The sequence below is a fragment of the Heteronotia binoei genome, chromosome 12 (assembly GCF_032191835.1).
Source record: "Heteronotia binoei isolate CCM8104 ecotype False Entrance Well chromosome 12, APGP_CSIRO_Hbin_v1, whole genome shotgun sequence".
Classification (NCBI taxonomy): Eukaryota; Metazoa; Chordata; class Lepidosauria; order Squamata; family Gekkonidae; genus Heteronotia; species Heteronotia binoei.
In genome coordinates this window covers 73,945,528-73,963,976 of record NC_083234.1, presented here as the reverse complement: position 1 = coordinate 73,963,976, position 18,449 = coordinate 73,945,528, and the positions used below count along the sequence as shown (strand labels likewise).

Here is an 18,449-nt window from a genome sequence, read left to right as displayed (position 1 = left end):
CGCCGATGGTCCCCGGCAGGGAGGACCCCGCCAGCCCCCGCAGGTGCGCCAGAGGAGCCAGGCGACGAGGAGGCGGTGACCAGAGGGCCGGAGAAGCGAGCTCGGCCATGGGGCCCTCTTCCGCAGCAAGACGATGTGCGGGGGCCCCCCAGATACCCCAGACCTGGGGCGACCCGCCCTCCCCGCCCCCCCCCTCCCCGCCCCCCCTCCCTACACCACTGACTCGAGTATAAGCCGAGGAGGGGGTTTTTCTGCCCAAAATTTGGGCAGAAAAACTCGGCTTATACTCGAGTATATACGGTACTTTATTTTTACTCTGAGGAATACACAGGGAGCTGGGGCTAGGCCAGAAGCAAAACGGAAGAAAAGCTGGCAACTGGTCAGAAGCTGGTAATAAGCAGAGGACACCCCCATCTTTGGACAACAAGGACTCAAAACAGCAAAAGGTCTTTGTTCTAAGGAGAAAGGTGGAGTAGAAGTATTTTAAATAAAACTAATATTGTGGACAGATGGGTGGAAGGCATGCTATTGAACAAGCAGCTTATGACAAAGGACTCTCCTTTGGTACTTTGTGGCCCCTTTCTAGCGTTCAAGGGTCCCTGTCACCAATGGGGAGGCCAGCCACAGGATCACATCTGACAACAGAGGGAGCTCCTCTCTATGACCCTGGGGAGGGACGCACCAGTTTGACAAACCCGTTCTGCAGCTCAGCCAGCTGCTCCTTCAGCTCTCGGTTCTGGGTCAGGGCCCGGCTGATGGTTGCCTTGTCGCTCTGCATGTTCTCCAGGATCTGGTGCCTGTCCACAGCCTCCTCGCTGTAGCGCTGCAGCGTCTTCTCCAGCTCCAGCAGCCGCTCTTCCTGCTCTCGATTGAGGTGGCTCAGCTGCTCGTTGTCCTGCACCTGGGCTCGGCACTGCTCACGAAGCTCCTCTTTGTCCTGCTGCAGCTGGCTGACCTCTTCCTGCAAGCGCAGCTCCGCTTCTGTGGGCCCCACAGGGGGGGCAGGCTCACTCTCCTGGGGCTTAGGAGCTACAAAGTCAAGTCAGACAGAGGCAGGTCAATGGGAGACCACAGCCGGAGGATTCAAGGCCTCCTGAATACAGGTTAAAGTGTCTCTAGTGCATGGAACACAACTGCTACCCAACAGCACCAACAAGGATCACTCTCTGATGTCTCTAGTTCTCTTGGGATATCTGTGCCACCAAGTGAAGGCTTACTTCTTATCTACCTGAAGCCTTCTTCAAGTATGCTAGATAAATTTTCAAGGGCTGTTGGTAAATTTAATTATTGCTTCCTCCTCCCAGCACTTGAGCTAAGGCAACTTATGGAACACTGAAACAAAACAGCTTCCGTCCTAGAAAGCTCACAATCCTGAGGGGAAAAAGGGGCTGAGGCTTGATGAAGAAATGTTAAGAAGAGGACAGTGGAGGGTAAAAATGAGACTGTCGGTCAAGCTAGAGGCAAAAGGAGTGGGGGGAGGGGTGAGAGCACAGAATGGTTCACATACAGAATGTCCCTGGCCCAAGTACTGGCAACCACAGTGGAAGGACCTTTCACTCTCACTTACCACAGAGAGCTGCTGTCAGTCAACTCAGACAGTGCTGAATTAAGATGGACCAATGAGTTGATCCAAGGCAGTATAAAGCAGGGAGAGTGGCCATTTAGGGAGCAAAAAGCAATCGTAAGTCTAAGCCCTCTCCCCCTTCATGCACTTAGCATGGCTTACTTTCCAACAGGCCCTCTCCCCTATCCCAGCTACAGTTCTTATATTGGAAATGAGCCTGAGAGAAAAGCGCTTCAGGAAAGAGGACACAGGGTGATGAACAGTGGGGGATGAATAATGGGGAAGCATTCTTCATTTATGAACCCATTCTACTTCTTACATCAGACACCCATTCTCCTTTGCTTTCTAGGTCTGAGCCTAAGGAAGCCTATTAAATCAGACCCCCCCCCTTTTGTATGTGATTACAGTAGACCCACATTTAACCATATCTCATCTGGCCCTGCAGTGATTCAAGAAGGAAATTAGAAAATATGAAAGGATCATTTCATCTGTGCAAAGATATATCTGGGCATACCTGTGTCAATACATGTCTGCTACAGTTACACTTTATATTATGGGTGTACACTTAAATGCAATGTGTGAAGTGGCTGAGTGAGCAGATATGAAATGTTGGAAAAGGGATTTAAAGGAGGAGAAGCAAATGACTGGATTGCTAGGGAAGGGAAACAGCACAGAAGAACAAATGAAAGCAGGGCTGTGAGAGGCAGAGGTATGGAAGAAAGGCTGGCTTTCCACACAGAACCTTACCCAACTGACTGTTGAGCAGCTCAGACAAATTAGCTTCCAGCTCCTGGATGCGAGTTACATTCAGGTCTTTCTCTTCTGTCATAGTCTGGACCTGTACCACAGGAAAGAAGGGAAACCTCTGTTCAGAGATCCTCAACTCTTAGGATGAATGATCGGCTCTCCTTCCTTGAAATGTGGCTATTATTCTTACCTGCTCAGACAACAGTTGTACCCTTTGCTGCCAGATCCCCCCTTCCTCCTTCAGCTTGTGGACATACTGATCCCGCTCAGCCTGGAGTTGCTGGAGTGACTCTGTCAGCTGCTCAACAGGTAATTAGGAAAATGAGAAAGTGTTAAGTTCAACAGCATGGAGGAAGCTCCTATTAAGACTGTGGGTGATTTCCCACACAGCTTACCGAGGAGCAAAGTCCCTCCTCACGGCGCAGCGTCTGCTCGGATTTCCCACCAACTGCTCCGCGGATTCAGGAAGTGCCGGACCTTTTGCGTTGCTAACGTAAACTAGGGTTTTAGCGATTTCCATTTGAGACACAAAAGGTCCGGCACTTCCTGATTCCGCGGAGCAGTTGGTGGGAAATCCGAGCAGACGCTGCGCCGTGAGGAGGGACTTCGCTCCTTGGTAAGCTGTGTGGGAAATCGCCCTGTGCTGCAAGGCCTGTCACAAAGGACTGGATACGTGGGGCTCTTTCAGCATCGCTCTTTGGCTCTTACCTGGCCAATTTGTGTTTCTAAGTTTGCTCTCTCCTCCAGCGCCATTTGTAGCTGTTGGGTGGCATCTGGGATCCCAGGTTGACTAGCAAACTAGCAACAGAATTGAACAAAGGCTTATAAAAAAAACATTCATCCCATCTCCATTCCTCTCCTCCCAAATTCAGCAGCCCGCAAGAGAATTCCCACAGTTCTACTGGCTCAGAATTGCAAACATATTATTGGCCTGGATGGTTGACACTAGTAGAAGACAGAGAGAGATTGAGGGCAGAGGATCTGTGAACTCAGTGAAATGGAAGGATCTGCTAGCTGATGTAAAAGCTGTTGATTATCTTAGCTTCCATTTACTTTTCAGTCCAAGTTTCCACCACCTCTCAAGGCTTTAGAGTAAAAGCTAAGAAACGTCATAGGCGATGTATGAACAGTATGTAACCAAAAGGGGTTCCTGGTCTTGAACTGCAACTTCCCAGCCCCAGCCCCCAGCTCTCTGTATCTTCTGCTTATTCCTCCTTCCCCATATCCACTTGCTGGTCATCTAAATCTAAAGCATTTGTTGCCCAACTAGTGGAATCTACAGTATTTGTTGCCCAACTAATGGATCTTAAGTGGCAACATGTTTAAAAAAATATGGACTTTTCTAATGAAAAATTCAAAGTTCTGAGGAGCAAAGCACACAGACCTCTGCCTAAGACACATAGGTATAACCATTACCAATAAAACAAACAGTTACTTGGTTGCTTCCCTCTCAAACTTGTCCATGTAACACAAGTTCTCAATTCCTATGAAAGGAGTTGTTCCATTGCAATCTTTCTCCTCTAATTACCAAAGCTTGCAAAATACATCACCTCCTCTTAAGGACAGTTGTGACCAAATCTTACAAAAGATTTACATTTTACAGAAGATCCATGATAGAAACTCCTGTCTTTTAAAAAATTAGACCTTTCAAAGTATAAAATAAACAGTAGAAAAGAGCAAGAGTCCAGTGGCACAAGCTCACTTCTTCAAATACTCCGTATCTGTAAATTTTGTTAATCTTTAAGGTGATACTGGACTCTTTTCTGCTGCTGCAGACACACATGGCTGGCTACCCATCTTGATCAGCAACATAACACATTTCATATTTCCAACTGTGCAAAGATACCAAGAGGCATTATAACAAGTAAACACGTTATTTTACCTTGTTATTCCAAAATATTATGAATACACAACTCCCAATTTATCCAGACACAGGGAATTATTTGTCAGGGCCCTTAGAGACAAGATGTCAATTTAGTTAATAATGCAATATTCCACATCTGGTGGAACCATTCATCCTTTGAAGGAGGTTCTAGCTTTTTTTCATTTTGCAAATACTGACAATTTAACAGAGGTAAGTAAGCTCCAAATCAGTTTTATATCCCAAAGGGCAACAAGCCATTTTAAACAACACAACCACAAGGGCTGTCACGGTAAAAATATAACTAAGGAATGCCAAAGCCATACCAATATACAATAATACAGACTTTTAAAAAAAAAATAAGGTGTACAATAGTACGTTGTAATTCTAATGAGAATAAGACGCCTTGGTGGTCTTTTAGAAAAATAAATCTTTATCACTGTACAGCGTCACATTGGTATGGGTTTGACACTTTTTGCTTTTAAATAACACAACAGAATAACTTCTTGAACAATGGATGTATTTTAGAATATGACCCCGCCATGTAAAAAAAACCCCACCATATCCCATTCTTTTAACATTAAAGACGACGACTGCAGATTTATACCCCCCACTTCTCTCTGAATCAGAGTCTCAGAGCGGCTTACAATCTCCTGTATCTTCTCCCCCCATAACAGACACTGCAAGGTGGGTGGGGCTGAGAGGGCTCTTGGAGCAGGAGCCATAGGGGAGCCCCAATCTGGATCAAGGCCACAGCATTGGTAAGGGATTTAACCCTTTCCCTAGCATCATCCTCTGTTAGCCACAGTAAAGGAGATCGAGACACCGGCTTTACTGTCCCCACGATGACTAACAGCTACAGGGGGAAATTGCTACATGGGTTGTGTGTGTGGGTGTGCCTGACTGCAGATTTCCCAAGGAATAATTTTGGCTGTGTGAAAACAGTTAAGTCAGGCCGCTTTTTTTGCAGTTGCTGCTGGACTACAAAGCAAGAAGCTCCTCCAGGAACATTAACAATTACCTGCTGAATCATCAGCTCTGCCATTTCCAGTTTTTTATGCAGATCTTCCACATCCAACTTCATGGACGAGTTCTCTGAAATCAGCGCACGCAGCTTCTCTGACAGTTCGGAGTTCTGCTGCTTTAGTTCTTCACTGCTTTTGCTAGAAACATACAGAAGCCACTAATATCACTCTGGCAGGCACTACGTACAAGAGCTGGGACTTGAACTCTCACTAAGTGCAGCAGATGTTACTTTTCAGATCTGGGATCCAAACTGCAAATGTGGGAAGTGACACAACAGTTTTTCCTCACTTAAGGGTAGTTGGATGCACAGGAGCGGTGCTTCTGTGTTTTATATACTTTTCCAGAACAGGGGATTTCAGCTATTTCAGCTTCTCGTAGAAAGGTGAATAAAGGTGGTAGACAGTGCCATCAAGATGCAGCCAACTTAAACCAACTCTGTAGGGTTTACAAGGCAAGAAACAAACAGAGGGGGTTCACCATCGCCTACCCACTAGCAACCCTGAACTTCCTTGGTGGCCTCCTAGCCAAGTACTAAACTTCCAAGATCTGATGAGATCAAGCTAGTCTGGACCATCCAGGTCATGGCAGAGTGAAATGACACCCACCAAAACACCTTACTCTAGACAGCTACTAAAGAGAAAAGAGGAGGATGGATGGGGCCTACAGGAATCATCTGTGCACAAACAGATCTGTGCCTGCAGTAAATTACACTCTTGAAACGTACCCTGCATATCTATGGAAATACCTTTTCTGGTACAAGCCCATTCAAGGCATTAAGATCTAGGAGTTCAAAACCACTGCTTTTGCTGTTACTCCTTTGTTACATGAGTGGATTAACATGCCAAACAATACCTTGCTATCATAGTAAAGGAGGGAAGGATGCAATTCTGGAAAACAATGTGTCCTTTTGTACTGGCAGGAACACTAATCACTCTTACCTCTGTTTGTAGACTTCCAGTTTCAGGCTGTCTCGTTCTTTTGCCAGTTCTTTATTATGCTAGCAATACAAAATGCAAATTAATCTAACACATGAGATCAGGACCCCAGGTATTTATATATAACTTATTTTCTTCAATTTATACCCTGCCTTTCTTTTACCAAACTCAAAGCAGCCTTCACGGGGTCCCTAGGAGCACTCCTATCCAGGCAATGACCAGATCCAGACCTGCTTAGCTTTTAGTAAGCACACAGCATAATTTGATTGCAAATGTAAACTTCAGAACTGTAAATCTCTAGCGCTCCTCATTCATTTTCAAGTTCTGAGAAGGTTTATTATTTCCCCTCATGTACAACCCTTGTGGATGCAAAAGGAAAGTCTGAAAGGGCAGGCGGCACAATCCACCAATGGAGTTTTATTAGACCTCAACCCTCTCCAAGGAACTCAGGGTATTACACATGCTTCCCTGTTCTACGTTGCCCTCCCAACCACTCTGGTCAGGCTGACAGAAAGTGACTGGCATAAGGGCAAACTGCTAAATTCCATCTGATCAGGGTCCCCAAGGCTGTAAACATAAAAGCATTTAAACTCCCTGAACATTAAAAATGATAAAATAATTCAATAAAAACACATAAACACAACCAGAACCAGGGAAAAAACCAATAATCATTAATGGGAGTAGGCTAAACAAAACAAAAAGGTCCAGTCACTGGTGGAGGACAGTGTTAGAGGAAGACGGACAAATCTCCTTAGGGAGGGAGTTCCAGAGGCAGGTCTTATACAATTGGGATATATTTTTAATAAATAAGAAAGATGAAACATCATACATGCAAGAGTCAATTCTTGAAAATCTCAAGGCTTCCATGTAAAGCACTTCAATGAACGTGAGATCACACAGGTGTTTTTTTTTTAGTTTCCAGCTCTTCAGGTGCTTTTTTGCAACCACATTTTCAAGCTCGCTTGTGCAACCAGGAGAACTGGAAACATCTCTGCAGTCAAACAAGATTCCATGACTTTAAAATGCCATCTCATGCCAGACACAGTTTGCTACAGAGTAAGAAAGCAGCAAGGATTGAAGATATCATGCATCTGGGGGGGATCACGGCTTCTGTGCACTGTCTCCTTGCCAGTACTGGCATGTGACCAGCCCTGCCTGCCAATATCTGCTATAACATTTCTAATCTGCTTGAAACGTACCCACGTTGTGCAGCGCTCTATGAAACTGTTGCATTATTTACACCATGGATTCATGTTGTGTTTAGCAGGGATTTCAACTCAAACAATGCAGTCTTAGAACAAGATGAAGCTGGATTCTGTTAAAGCAAAACACAAACAGCAACGGCCATCTCCCCTCAACATTGCCACAAACATTCCGACTGTAGTGACAAGACAGGTGAGGCTGGGATTTCAGATCTGACTAGGCCAAGTAAACTGAGCCGAACCAATGGCTCTCAAAGGAGTTTGGCTTCATCTGGAGAGACTTTAAAGTCAGCACTACTAACTAGACATGAGTCTGAGCTGGAGACAGCAGAACAGACTGTGCCAAAATAAGACTGAGAATGGTGCCTCTGGTCCTCTGGCAGAGACAGAGTTTGGACTTGGCAAGGGGGAACAAAGCAAAGGAGCAGGACCTGTGAAGCTGAACAAACCAACAAACATTTAAGACAAACTGGAATGCCATAGAAGCATGATTGGAAAAAGAGTTCTTGGTTCAATCTCGAAATGAAGAAAGCACAAGGTGTGAGGCCGATGATAAAATGAAAGTAAACACTGGCCACTCTTACTTTCTCTGACTGCTTCTGTTGGGTAGAGATGGAGGAAAGAGTGTGCTCCAGCTCAGATATCCTCTGGCGAGAGGACTGCAACCGAGAAGCAAGGTCCTCAACTTCTCCTGCAGAAGTGAAAACAAGACTATGTGGGAACAGAACCAAAGCAAGTGGAATAGCAGAGTTCGACCACTTGGTGTATGTGATTTGTATTAACTGCCATTAAGTACCAGTGCAAATATCACAAAGACACAATACTACAATATTACTGGAGGTAAACAGAGATGCAAAGGTTTAGGATCAGGGCACCAGATAACTAGAATTGGCAAAGGGTTTCCTCTTGCCTCTAAGGTCTTAGTACACAGAAGTATTATTGTTGCAAACAGAAAAAACAAGTTGTCTCTGTTATTCTATCAGTTTTTCTACAACTGCAGAAGTCTACACTAGGACGGCTTCTGCCTATCATTGACGCTGCAATAGCATTTTTGGGACCATTTCCACACAAGTGCAAACCTCCACATCGGTGTTCTTAAATAATCAAAGTTTGTAAAACTTTCCACACAACTTTTTGCATCACCAGGAGTAGATCTAAATGTAATTCCTGTTACCCCATCTTTTCTGAATTCACTTTTCCTGCAATGTCCACCCCCACTTCAGATCTGAACTTGCAGTTTTCCAGTGAGGAATTTCCGAGTTTGAATTTTGTATCCTGATGCCCTTCTGTATTGTTAATGTTGCATGTTCACCCTCAGATTGTCCCCCAAGCAATCCGTCATTTTTAAAAAAATTGTAATATTGACTGTGTTATGATCCAAAAAAAAAAAATGTTCGTTATAATACAGCAACATTCTAGAGCTGGGACAAAACGGGCAGCAAGGTTTCATGTAGCCTTCTCTGTGCAATTACTCATCCATGAGGTTCCTTTCCTTTCATTTTTTGGTGGGCAGGTTTTGATGCCACACGCTTGTGCTGTTTCTTCATTCTCCCCCTATTCCCTTCCCCATAGCTCCTGTTGCGTATTCATATGAACATATGAAGCTGCCTTATACTGAATCAGACCCTTGGTCCATTCTTTTCTTACCATGTCATGATATTATATCCTTACTGCATATACAAAAAAAGGAGATTCCATCACTAAAGTGCATTCATATTTATTGAATAACAGTGTTATGAATTGGTGTATCTGGTTCGGTGATCAGCTATTTTCTTAGTTGGCAACTAAGGAGGAGCAAAGGACCTTAGAAATGGTGGCAAACATGCTGTTTCCCATGATACATCCAGCCTTTTTAAACAATGTTTTGTTGTTATAACATTACTGTACATGTGCAAAAAAGGAGGTTCTGTAGCTGATCACATGGCCACACAACCCCTTTTCAAAGGAAATGTGAAACACATAGGGAGAGTCAGATCCATTTTTTTAAAAAAATTCCCTGAAATAAATGCCCTTTTGCGGAAAGGGTGCTGCAAAGTTGGAGCATCAGCTGGGGACTCAACTCACTGGGAAACAGCAGCAACACTGAGGTGCGGAAAAGGTCCACGTTATTTATTTCTCAACTAGGTTATTTCTTAGCTCACTCTCCAAAAAAACTGCTCAGGGCAACTTAGAACAATTCAAAATACAACAACAAAAAAGAATTTTATTATTCAAAACATTGGTGGAAAAAAATCACCAAAAAGAAAATATGAAAAAATGGCAACCACTAAACCCAGCCTCAAATAACAAGCACACGCATAGGAGCATAAAAACAGCATAAAATCCAAACCCTGGGATCACTTCTGAAAGCCACCTAGACAGAAGCAGTAAGGCAGTTAAAACATAAATTAAAAAAATGACAAAACCTGTATGATTACTTCAGCAGGACAAAAATCAACTAAAGATCTGGACAAATTCCGAAGAGCAGCTTCATAACGTCACGTTACCAAGCAGCACCCTGCAGTGCATTCTGAACTAGAGTTTCCAATATCCAAAGCAATGGACAGCCACAGCCGAACACTGGACTAAATGATAGTCAAGTGCAACAATGACAACTGGGGGGGCACAGTGGGAGGGCTTCTAGTGTCCTAGTCCCACTGGTGGACCTCCTGATGGCACTTGGGGGTTTTGGGCCGCTGTGTGACAGAGTGTTGGACTGGAGGGGCCATTGGCCTGATCCAACATGGCTTCTCTTATGTTCTTCTGTGACACAGAGTGTTGGACTGGATGGGCCATTGGCCTGATCCAATAGGGCTTCTCTTATGTTCTTATGTGACACAGAGTGTTGGACTGGATGGGCCATTGGCCTGATCCAACACGGCTTCTCTTATGTTCCTATGTTCTTAGAGCTTCACCGCACTGGACTGTAGTTGCGTGCATAAGTGCAAGCCTTAGCAAAAAATATTTTGTGGCTAGCGTTGCAGTGCTATAGTTATTGCCTCCCCATTATGGTTTGAGGTGGTCAAAGGCTCAAAGGAGCTGCCTACCTGCTTTCTGCCGAGCGGCCTGCTGCGTATGTGCAAGGGCAGTCTGCAATTCAGACTTTTCTGAAACCAATATTCCTATAGTCTGGATGTGGACCTTTAAAGAGAGCACAGATAAACTGAATGAATGAACCGCTCTGGCTTAGAATGCTTTCATCACAAGAGTTGCTGAAAGTTAATTAAAGATAAGTTCCTCTTCTCAAAAGCAAGAATAGCCCATTCGTGGACATCAAAGGCAACTACGAAGAGCGAAGTGCTAATTATGATATGGCACTAAGGAAGACATTCTGCCTACCTGTAACTGTTCTCGCAATGCTGCTTGCTCCTTTGCAAATTTCTGTTCAAACCCCTTCTTTTCCTAGTGAAATGCAAAATATACAGATAAGCAGTGAAACAAATTTGAATGGCAGCCTGCCTCCTGTATGACATTTAATTCACACACATTACAGATCCAAAGCTTTCTCTGCCAAGCACTGCTGAACATAAATCCTGGTGAATGCAGGGGGTAAAGTAACAGCTCTTTCTGGATTACCGCAGTTTTCTTAAAAGTTTTTATTTTGCTCTTTATTTAGTTTTCTTGGTGACTTTCAAACTTAAGGAAATGTTTCAAAGTACCAAATAACTACAGGAAAATAATGTCTTTAAGACCTTTTTTTAGAAACAGAGGCCACATGACAACTAAAATTCAAGTCCGAGAGAACGTTTGTTAAATAAACAGCTGTGATGGGATGTATCCAGGGCTTTTGTTCTGGAACCTCTATGTGGAAACAAAATTAAAAAAAAATATTTCGAAGTTCATTAGGAGCACTCATGTGCTTCTCCCTTCACTTCCCTCTTGAGAGTTCTAGCGTCTCTTTTTCCAGAAAAATGTTCTGGATGTATCAGTCCTTCAGAAAAAAGGGGAAAGGTAGAACTACATGGCCTGACTTCCAATGCATTATGGAAAGCAGATGTACTGTAACACTGCACTATATTTATTCTGAAAATGTACATGCTGCCTCCCCAGAGACCTGCTCGAGGCAGTAACCAAGGACTCACAATTTTTTATTCTAATGACAGCCTCATCCATTTGCAGACTTGCTGATCTCAGAGCATCTCCAAGGTCAGCATAAGCTCTGGAAGAGCTTCCATAGCTGACAGAGGGGAGAAGAATTTTCTCAAATTCACAACGAGCTTAACAGAGCATCAGCACAGCACAATTAGTTTGTCACTAATTGTACTTGCAGCTGGGTGAGGACTTGCCTCCGCAGCCACCATTACATCACAGTTAAGACCCTTCGAGGTAAATACAAAACCTGTGTGCCTTTGTAAACAACCTGCCCAATGGAATAAATGTTAAGTACAAAAACAAGCCCCTGGCATTCCTAACTCTGTTAAAAGCCAGGACACTGAAGACAAAGCAGGAGCTGCAACTTGAACAAAATAATCAGCCTGACCCCAAAACTAGCAGTCGCAATGGATACGAATCTGATTTGTGTCAACTGCCAAGATTTGTGTCAACAAACAGAACTAAGTGAGTTTGGACCCAAACACTCACCTTTGGATTCTGCAACTGAAACAGCACTGCAAAGCTAGAGGGGTTTTTTATTATTTAAAAGAACCTTTTTCTGTATCCCTATTTCCTTCTTTCAAAAAATATTTTAAAACTACTCTTGGACTTCTGACATTTTATTACCTTTAAAAAAATTTAAAAGATACTTCATTTCAAATGGAGGTTAGAAAACCATCACTAATTCAAGGCAACCCTAGTAAAAGATGAACAGAAGCAGACGTCTGCGCTATGCTGGTCATCGTCTAAGTACAACTGCTTAGAAGCAGTTTTACTAAGGTCCTAAACTAAAGTTTCATGGAAGCTGCAGTTCCACAGAGCAGCCATTACCCTGGAGAGCTGCAAGACACACTGTGTGCTCCTGTGACACGTTTCCACAGGCACCTGTGGCACTGGCCATGAAATTAATGGAATTCATGTGAAGGCAAGCTGATGGGTTATGACTAACCACAGATTCCATATCATATATAAAACTAACGGTCTTTCACATGGTAGCTGTAACATGGGAATCAGTCCTAAGATTCTGCTCTTATAGCAGAGCGAGGAAGAAACAGCTACGTAATCTCTTGGGCCTTTGATAAACATCTCCAGTGTTCAGCTAAGTAAGAGTCACCCTAGCCTATTACACACTATAATTTCTGCTTCTAATAAGAAGAGCTACTTGGCTAAGCCAGTCTCCAGGGCACAGCAAATTACCTTCTCCAGCTGATTCATGGCCTCTTGATTCTGCTGTTTCTGCAGAAGGGAGCAAAACAAATGCATCAATACTAGCAGCAAGTCACACAGGTTTCTCCCTTCCTCAACTGGTTGAGGAACTAAGAATTACAACTAAGAATTTTGAGTTTTGTAACTAAGACAGCATTTGTTTTATTAGAACCAAGGCACCCTGGACTCCTGACTTCAAGGCAAGAAGAAATGAGTTAGGACCAGAGTACAATCTTGCACAAAAGGAATGCTGAAGGAATAACAACATTCCTTATCCTTATGTTAAAAGATGCTATTCATCTTTACCGTTTGATGTAGCATTTAAGATTCATTGTGTTGCTCACATGCAACTGTGCAGAGTTGGCTGCCTGCAGGAGAAATGTGTGCAGCTTGGTACCTCAGCCAACACAATATAGTCAAATAAGCTAGTGGGGAAGGAAACTTTAGAGCACATGAAACACTTCCACAGGCAGGCAGGCAGTTCTTCACAACTCAGAAGTTCAAGATTTCTACCCAACCAGCAGTCAGTCCAGTGAAAGGTGGCAATCGGAACAGAAGCAGAGACTGGCTACTTTCCTTGGGAACATGGGCAGCAATAGCTCATTAACATGCCCTAGAAAACAAAGCATGGTTTCTACAGGCTATATAAGATAAACCTTCAATGTCTTCGACAGCAGCTGCCCGCTGGCCTCCAAGATGGGTTCTTGTGCACAGATCATGTAATGTTGCAGGAAGTCACTTAGAACATACAGAAAGACTACCAGTAGGATTTTCTGACTAACAGTGGAAGTGCTTTTGATTTTAACAGAACAATTGTGCAGTGGGAGGAAAAATAACAACGAGGAAGCAGGGTGGATCATGTCTCTCAAGCACTCTAACTAAAAGGACAAGCCACTGGGTCAGTCAGAATACCAATGGTGGCCTCTAAACTTTTCCTGCTTCCTACTGCAGGAAAGAGAGTCAGTTTGGTGTAGTGGTTAAGTGAGCGGACTCTTCTGGGAGAACCAGATTTGATTCCCCACTCCTCCACTTACAGCTGCTGGAATGGCCTTGGGTTAGCCATAGCTATCGCAGGAGTTGTCCTTGAAAGGGCAGCTGCTGTGAGAGCTTTCTCAGCTCCACCCACCTTTCAGAGTGTCTGTTGTGGAGGAAGAAGATATAGGAGATTGTCTCTGATTCAGCGAGAAGGGTGGGGTATAAATCTGCAGTCTTCTTCTTTCTCTCATCTTTCATGAACATCTCCTACAGTTGGCAGCAATAAGAACTACTTCCTAGGGCCAAGTTGCTGATTTTTTGTAAGCTACAACATACTGCTATCAAAATGGCTCTGGTAAGAAAAGAACATGGAACTCCTTAAATTCAAACCACTAGTAATAAAATAAGTCAATTCAAATAAGGTCTCTGAAAAGGCAGGGTATAAATTTTCCAAATAAATAAATCCAAGAAGGTAACAGACAAAGCATGAGGATCTAGGAAACCTCACAGCTGGAATTTTCCTCAAAAACAACAAACATGCAAGCTCCTGCAAAATCTAACCATATTCCTCATTCTCCTGGTTAGACAGGAAAAATTAAATAAAACTGGAAAAATCTCAAGCATACACCTGATACGACCTGATATGACCTCCCATCTAAACTCACTGATCTGGTGACAAGCACCACCAAGAGGCTCTTAAAAATATGGATTTGGTATCTATGGATTTGTAATGTTTCCCCAACTGTAGCTAAAAGATGTCTGTTTCTGCTGGTAGGAACTTTTTGAGGTTATGAGTCTTTGCTGCTCAGTGCAGCTCCCACACCCAAAGTTACATGAATCTCAACTTTCCATTTGTAGACTACAACAAAAATAAAGTGACCTTTCTGTGATAAAAACTCAGTTAAAACAAATGCACAAATAGGTCTAAATCACATATTTCTTCAGAGAATGTGAGTTTTTGTATTAAAACGGTAAATTCTGCTCACTTATACGCAAACCAGGGAAGCCGTTTGTAGGCACTGCTCAAATACAAGGCGTTTGAATGGACACATAGGGAAAAAATACAGCAAAAACCAAAAAGGTGCCATGCAATGAACTGGAGGGCTGGGAATGAAATGAAAGGAAAAGAATGTCAAACAATGCATTACTTTTTTTGTTAGGCACCAAAAAGAGCAGCAGAAGCAGCAGAAATCCATGCAAGCTACAAGACAAAGGGGCTCGTTTACTGTGCCACATATATTGAAAAGATGGGGCATCATGCGTATCCCCATCCTTGTCCCTGTCACCTTTAGCCCTAGTCTCTGCTAAAACAGATTCAGCACCTCTCAAGTAAGGAAAGTTCAGCTGCAGCTCTGCATGCAAAGCAATATCCCGGGAAGCCTTATCATGAAGTCTCTCTTACTGCACATCTGTCTGTAGGCTGCTGGTTTTAACACGCTGCAGAACCAGCCTGATTGGTATTCTCATTATACAAGGTAGAAGGAGCACTGACTCACAGGTATGTGTATATAACTCCCTCTCCCCTATCCTCAAAAATCCCATACAGCTAGACCCTGAAGAACTGACTGACATGGTGGAACCAGTCTATTCTCTGTTATATTTACTTCCAACTTGTCTCTCAGAAACCCACTACCTTCACTTACTAACAGATATATTCTCGGCTATCAAGGCACTCTGTGCTTTTGTTTGATTTTCACTTATGGGGGGGGGGGCTTGTATACCCAAGAATTTAGCTTTCAGATGTGGAGGTGGCCACGAATATTCATGAGTATGCAGACGCATACCCCAGACCTTCAATCCAGATGAACATTTGAGGCGAGAAAAATCGGCAAGTGCAGACTTGGCTTTCCTTTCAAATCTTCTACAAGCTGCACCTTTCCTTGTGGCACTGTAAAAGAACCCAGGGCCTTGCGGACACCCAGAGAGCACAGAGGAACAGCAAGGCAAGGCCAAACAGATTGGTCTAATCATTTCTTACCAGTTCCTCTATCTTTGTACTGAGTTGTTTGTTTGTTAGATTACTGGAGTCTAGGGCTACTGCCAGCTCCTGGTAACGTGTCTGATGGGCACATGCAGAGAGCAGGAAGAGGAAGGGAGTGTAACGGGAGAAAAGGCAAATAATTAAAGGATAGAAAATAATCAACATCACAGTTGAGCAGAAAATAATCACATAACATTTGAGCATTTCTGTGTTATCCTTTCCCCACCCACCAAAAAAACACTGTCAAAAACTGAACAAGAGCTCAATCCCCCTTCAAAGAGACCTTGGAACTTCCTGGAGATCATGCAAAAACCTTTCTTTGAACATGGACTGGATGCTTTCCCCTCTTTTTAAAAAAGGGGTGAAACAGCTTTTGGTCAAAGTTCACAGTAGATAAATGACTGAATTATGGAAAACAATGCTACCTGACAAGAGAGTCAGGGCTGTATACTCACCGCCATCTCTCTCATATCAGTGGAAGACGTGGAACTTTCCCCATTCACATAGGGTGTAGGCTGCAAAAGTTTAGGTATTTGTCATCCTAACAAGTAACTGGTTACAAACAATACATTCTATGGATATGTCAACATGAATTTCAAAGAGATATTCCCTTTGCAAGCAGACAATGTTCCTTCAGAATCAGATAAATGCAAAGCTAAAATACATCTGAAGGTAATTTGGTCTAATCCCCTCAACTGAGACAGGCCCTTAAGATACAACTGCTTCATTTCCATTTTTCTTTCCTCTAATCTCCTAGGCCACAGTACACCACTGGCAGAGAGCAAAGAGAACTAAGGTACATCATTGCCACAGGAAACAGTAAGATTAGCACAATATTTGACAAAGAAACATACCATGCTTCACACTATATAGAAAAACCCTACCCAGCCTCTACTTAGAGATGTCCTTCTAAGAGAAAATCCAGTACAAATTTATAAAATACAACCACAAAAAGCACTGCAGACCATTAGAAATACATTTACTATGGAGGAAGACTTTGTATGCAGCAATCAAGCCGCCAGAATTGAAGGCCGAAGGTGCCCACTGACATGGACTGAGCTCCAAAAAAACTGGGAATATATTCTGTTTTTCTACTGCAGCTTAGTCCATGTTTATACATATAGCTTGCCAAATATTTATAGCTCACCTTTAAGTGGAAATCCAAAATAATTCACATTGTGATGATACAACACTAAATATGTCACAAATTCTTGACTAAATGAGAGCAGAGGAAATTTAAAAACTTCAGATTCTGTATTCCATTAATCCAGTTATCTCTGAAAATTCTTCATGCGTAAGCTATTCTGAGGTCCTGAAGATCATCCCTTCAGGGCAAAAGTCCAGGCTGCCCACTAAGGTCTTCTTTTGTTTAATGTTCTGTCTGCTGCTGCTGCTGAATCCTAGCCCAGAGACAGGAACAGGCTCTGCCAACTAAGCTAGACACAGCTGGACAGGAGGAAACTTTGCTTATTCAGTGTGAAAGCAAGAAGAAACCTGGCCCTACAGGGGAGGAGGGAGGTGCCTCCTAGTCCAGCCCGGCCAAATCTTTTCCTTCAAAGAGAAAAGGTAAAGATAGTCCCCTGTGTAAGCACCAGTCGTTTCCCACTCTAGGGTGACATTGCTTTCACAACATTTTCACGGCAGACTTTTTAAGGGGTGGTTTGTCATTGCCTCCCCCAGTCATCTACGCTTTCCCCCCAGCAAGCTGGGTACTCATTTTACCGACCTCCGAAGGATGGAAGGCTGAGTCAACCTTGAGCCAGCTACCTGAACCCAGCTTCCACCAGGATCGAACTCAGGTCATGAGCACTTGCCTTCTAATAGATGGAGAGGAATGCCCCTCCTTGGGTTTGAACCCCTGGAAGGCAGCAAATAGAGAGAATGGAATGCCCTAAGTGTTCTGATATGCTTAAGTCCAGATATGATAGAGCCAGATATGACAGAAAGAGCCAGTTTGGTGTAGTGGTTAAGTGCGTGGACTCTTATCTGGGAGAACCAGGTTTGATTCCCCGCTCCTCCGCTTGCACCTGATGGAATGGCCTTGGATCAGTCCTAACTTTCACAGGAGTTGTCCTTGAAAGGGCAGCTGCTGTAAAAAGCTCTCTCAGCCCCACCTACCTCACAGGGTGTCTGTTGGGGGGGGGGGGGAAGGTAAAGAAGGTTGTGACCACTGAGATTCAGAGTATAGGGCGCGATATAAATCCAATATCTTCTTCTAATACCGTTGGCTGGAGATACATCTGGTTAAGGAATAAGCCTTCCATTTCTGGATGAGGTAGTACTCTCCACAATCCCCTCGATATGGGACCACTACTAGACCCCACCCGGACTTTTTTTTTGTAGTAGGAACTCCTTTGCATATTAGGCTACACGCCCCTGATGTAGCCAGTCCTCCTGAGCTTATAGTAGGCCCTGTAAGTTCTTGGAGGATTGGTTACATCAGGGGTGTATGGCCTTATATGCAAATGAGTTCCTGCTGCAAAAAAGGCCTGGACTCCACTCTGTTAATTGTGAAACAGACAGCAGAGGTGCCCAGGAGTGCACTTTCTCAGATTAGCCTAGTCCAGCTGCTGAAGCTGTTCCTGGTAAGGGCTGACCTGGTCACAGCCATTCATGTCTCAGTAACATTAAGAATGAATAATTATACCACACTGTTGATTTACCTGGGTTGCTCAGAATTGCTGTTTCATTTGGCAGCAGTCTCCACAAAGGATTCAGCTGGCAAAGTGCTTCCAGTCCAATTCCAATGGTAAACAGTGAATGGTGAACATAATTGCCCAGCACAAGTATGTGCTGTTTTTTCTGCACCCAACTTAAATGTCTGCCCCACTGGAATGTGAGCTTCTGACCAGAAACAGGCAGGTTTTGGTGCATAAAAGCA

General features: G+C 43.6%; 1 protein-coding gene across 4 annotated transcripts in view; it reads right to left on the bottom strand.

The window, feature by feature from the left end:
* GOLGA2 (golgin A2) overlaps window positions 1–18,449 on the bottom strand; it is a 48,624-nt gene that overhangs the window by 20,041 nt on the left and 10,134 nt on the right. For 2 of the 4 annotated variants that reach the window (XM_060250500.1, XM_060250502.1), the window contains 12 exons: window positions 16,024–16,083; window positions 15,566–15,646; window positions 12,604–12,642; window positions 10,654–10,716; window positions 10,362–10,455; window positions 7,920–8,026; window positions 6,137–6,195; window positions 5,194–5,335; window positions 3,020–3,109; window positions 2,502–2,609; window positions 2,312–2,402; window positions 683–1,029 (listed from right to left, as the gene is read on the bottom strand). In XM_060250500.1, coding sequence (XP_060106483.1) covers window positions 683–1,029; window positions 2,312–2,402; window positions 2,502–2,609; window positions 3,020–3,109; window positions 5,194–5,335; window positions 6,137–6,195; window positions 7,920–8,026; window positions 10,362–10,455; window positions 10,654–10,716; window positions 12,604–12,642; window positions 15,566–15,646; window positions 16,024–16,083 — 1,281 coding nt within the window. The remainder of the gene's footprint in view (window positions 1–682; window positions 1,030–2,311; window positions 2,403–2,501; window positions 2,610–3,019; window positions 3,110–5,193; window positions 5,336–6,136; window positions 6,196–7,919; window positions 8,027–10,361; window positions 10,456–10,653; window positions 10,717–12,603; window positions 12,643–15,565; window positions 15,647–16,023; window positions 16,084–18,449) is intronic. The other 2 variants (XM_060250501.1, XM_060250503.1) reach the window with 1 other exon arrangement.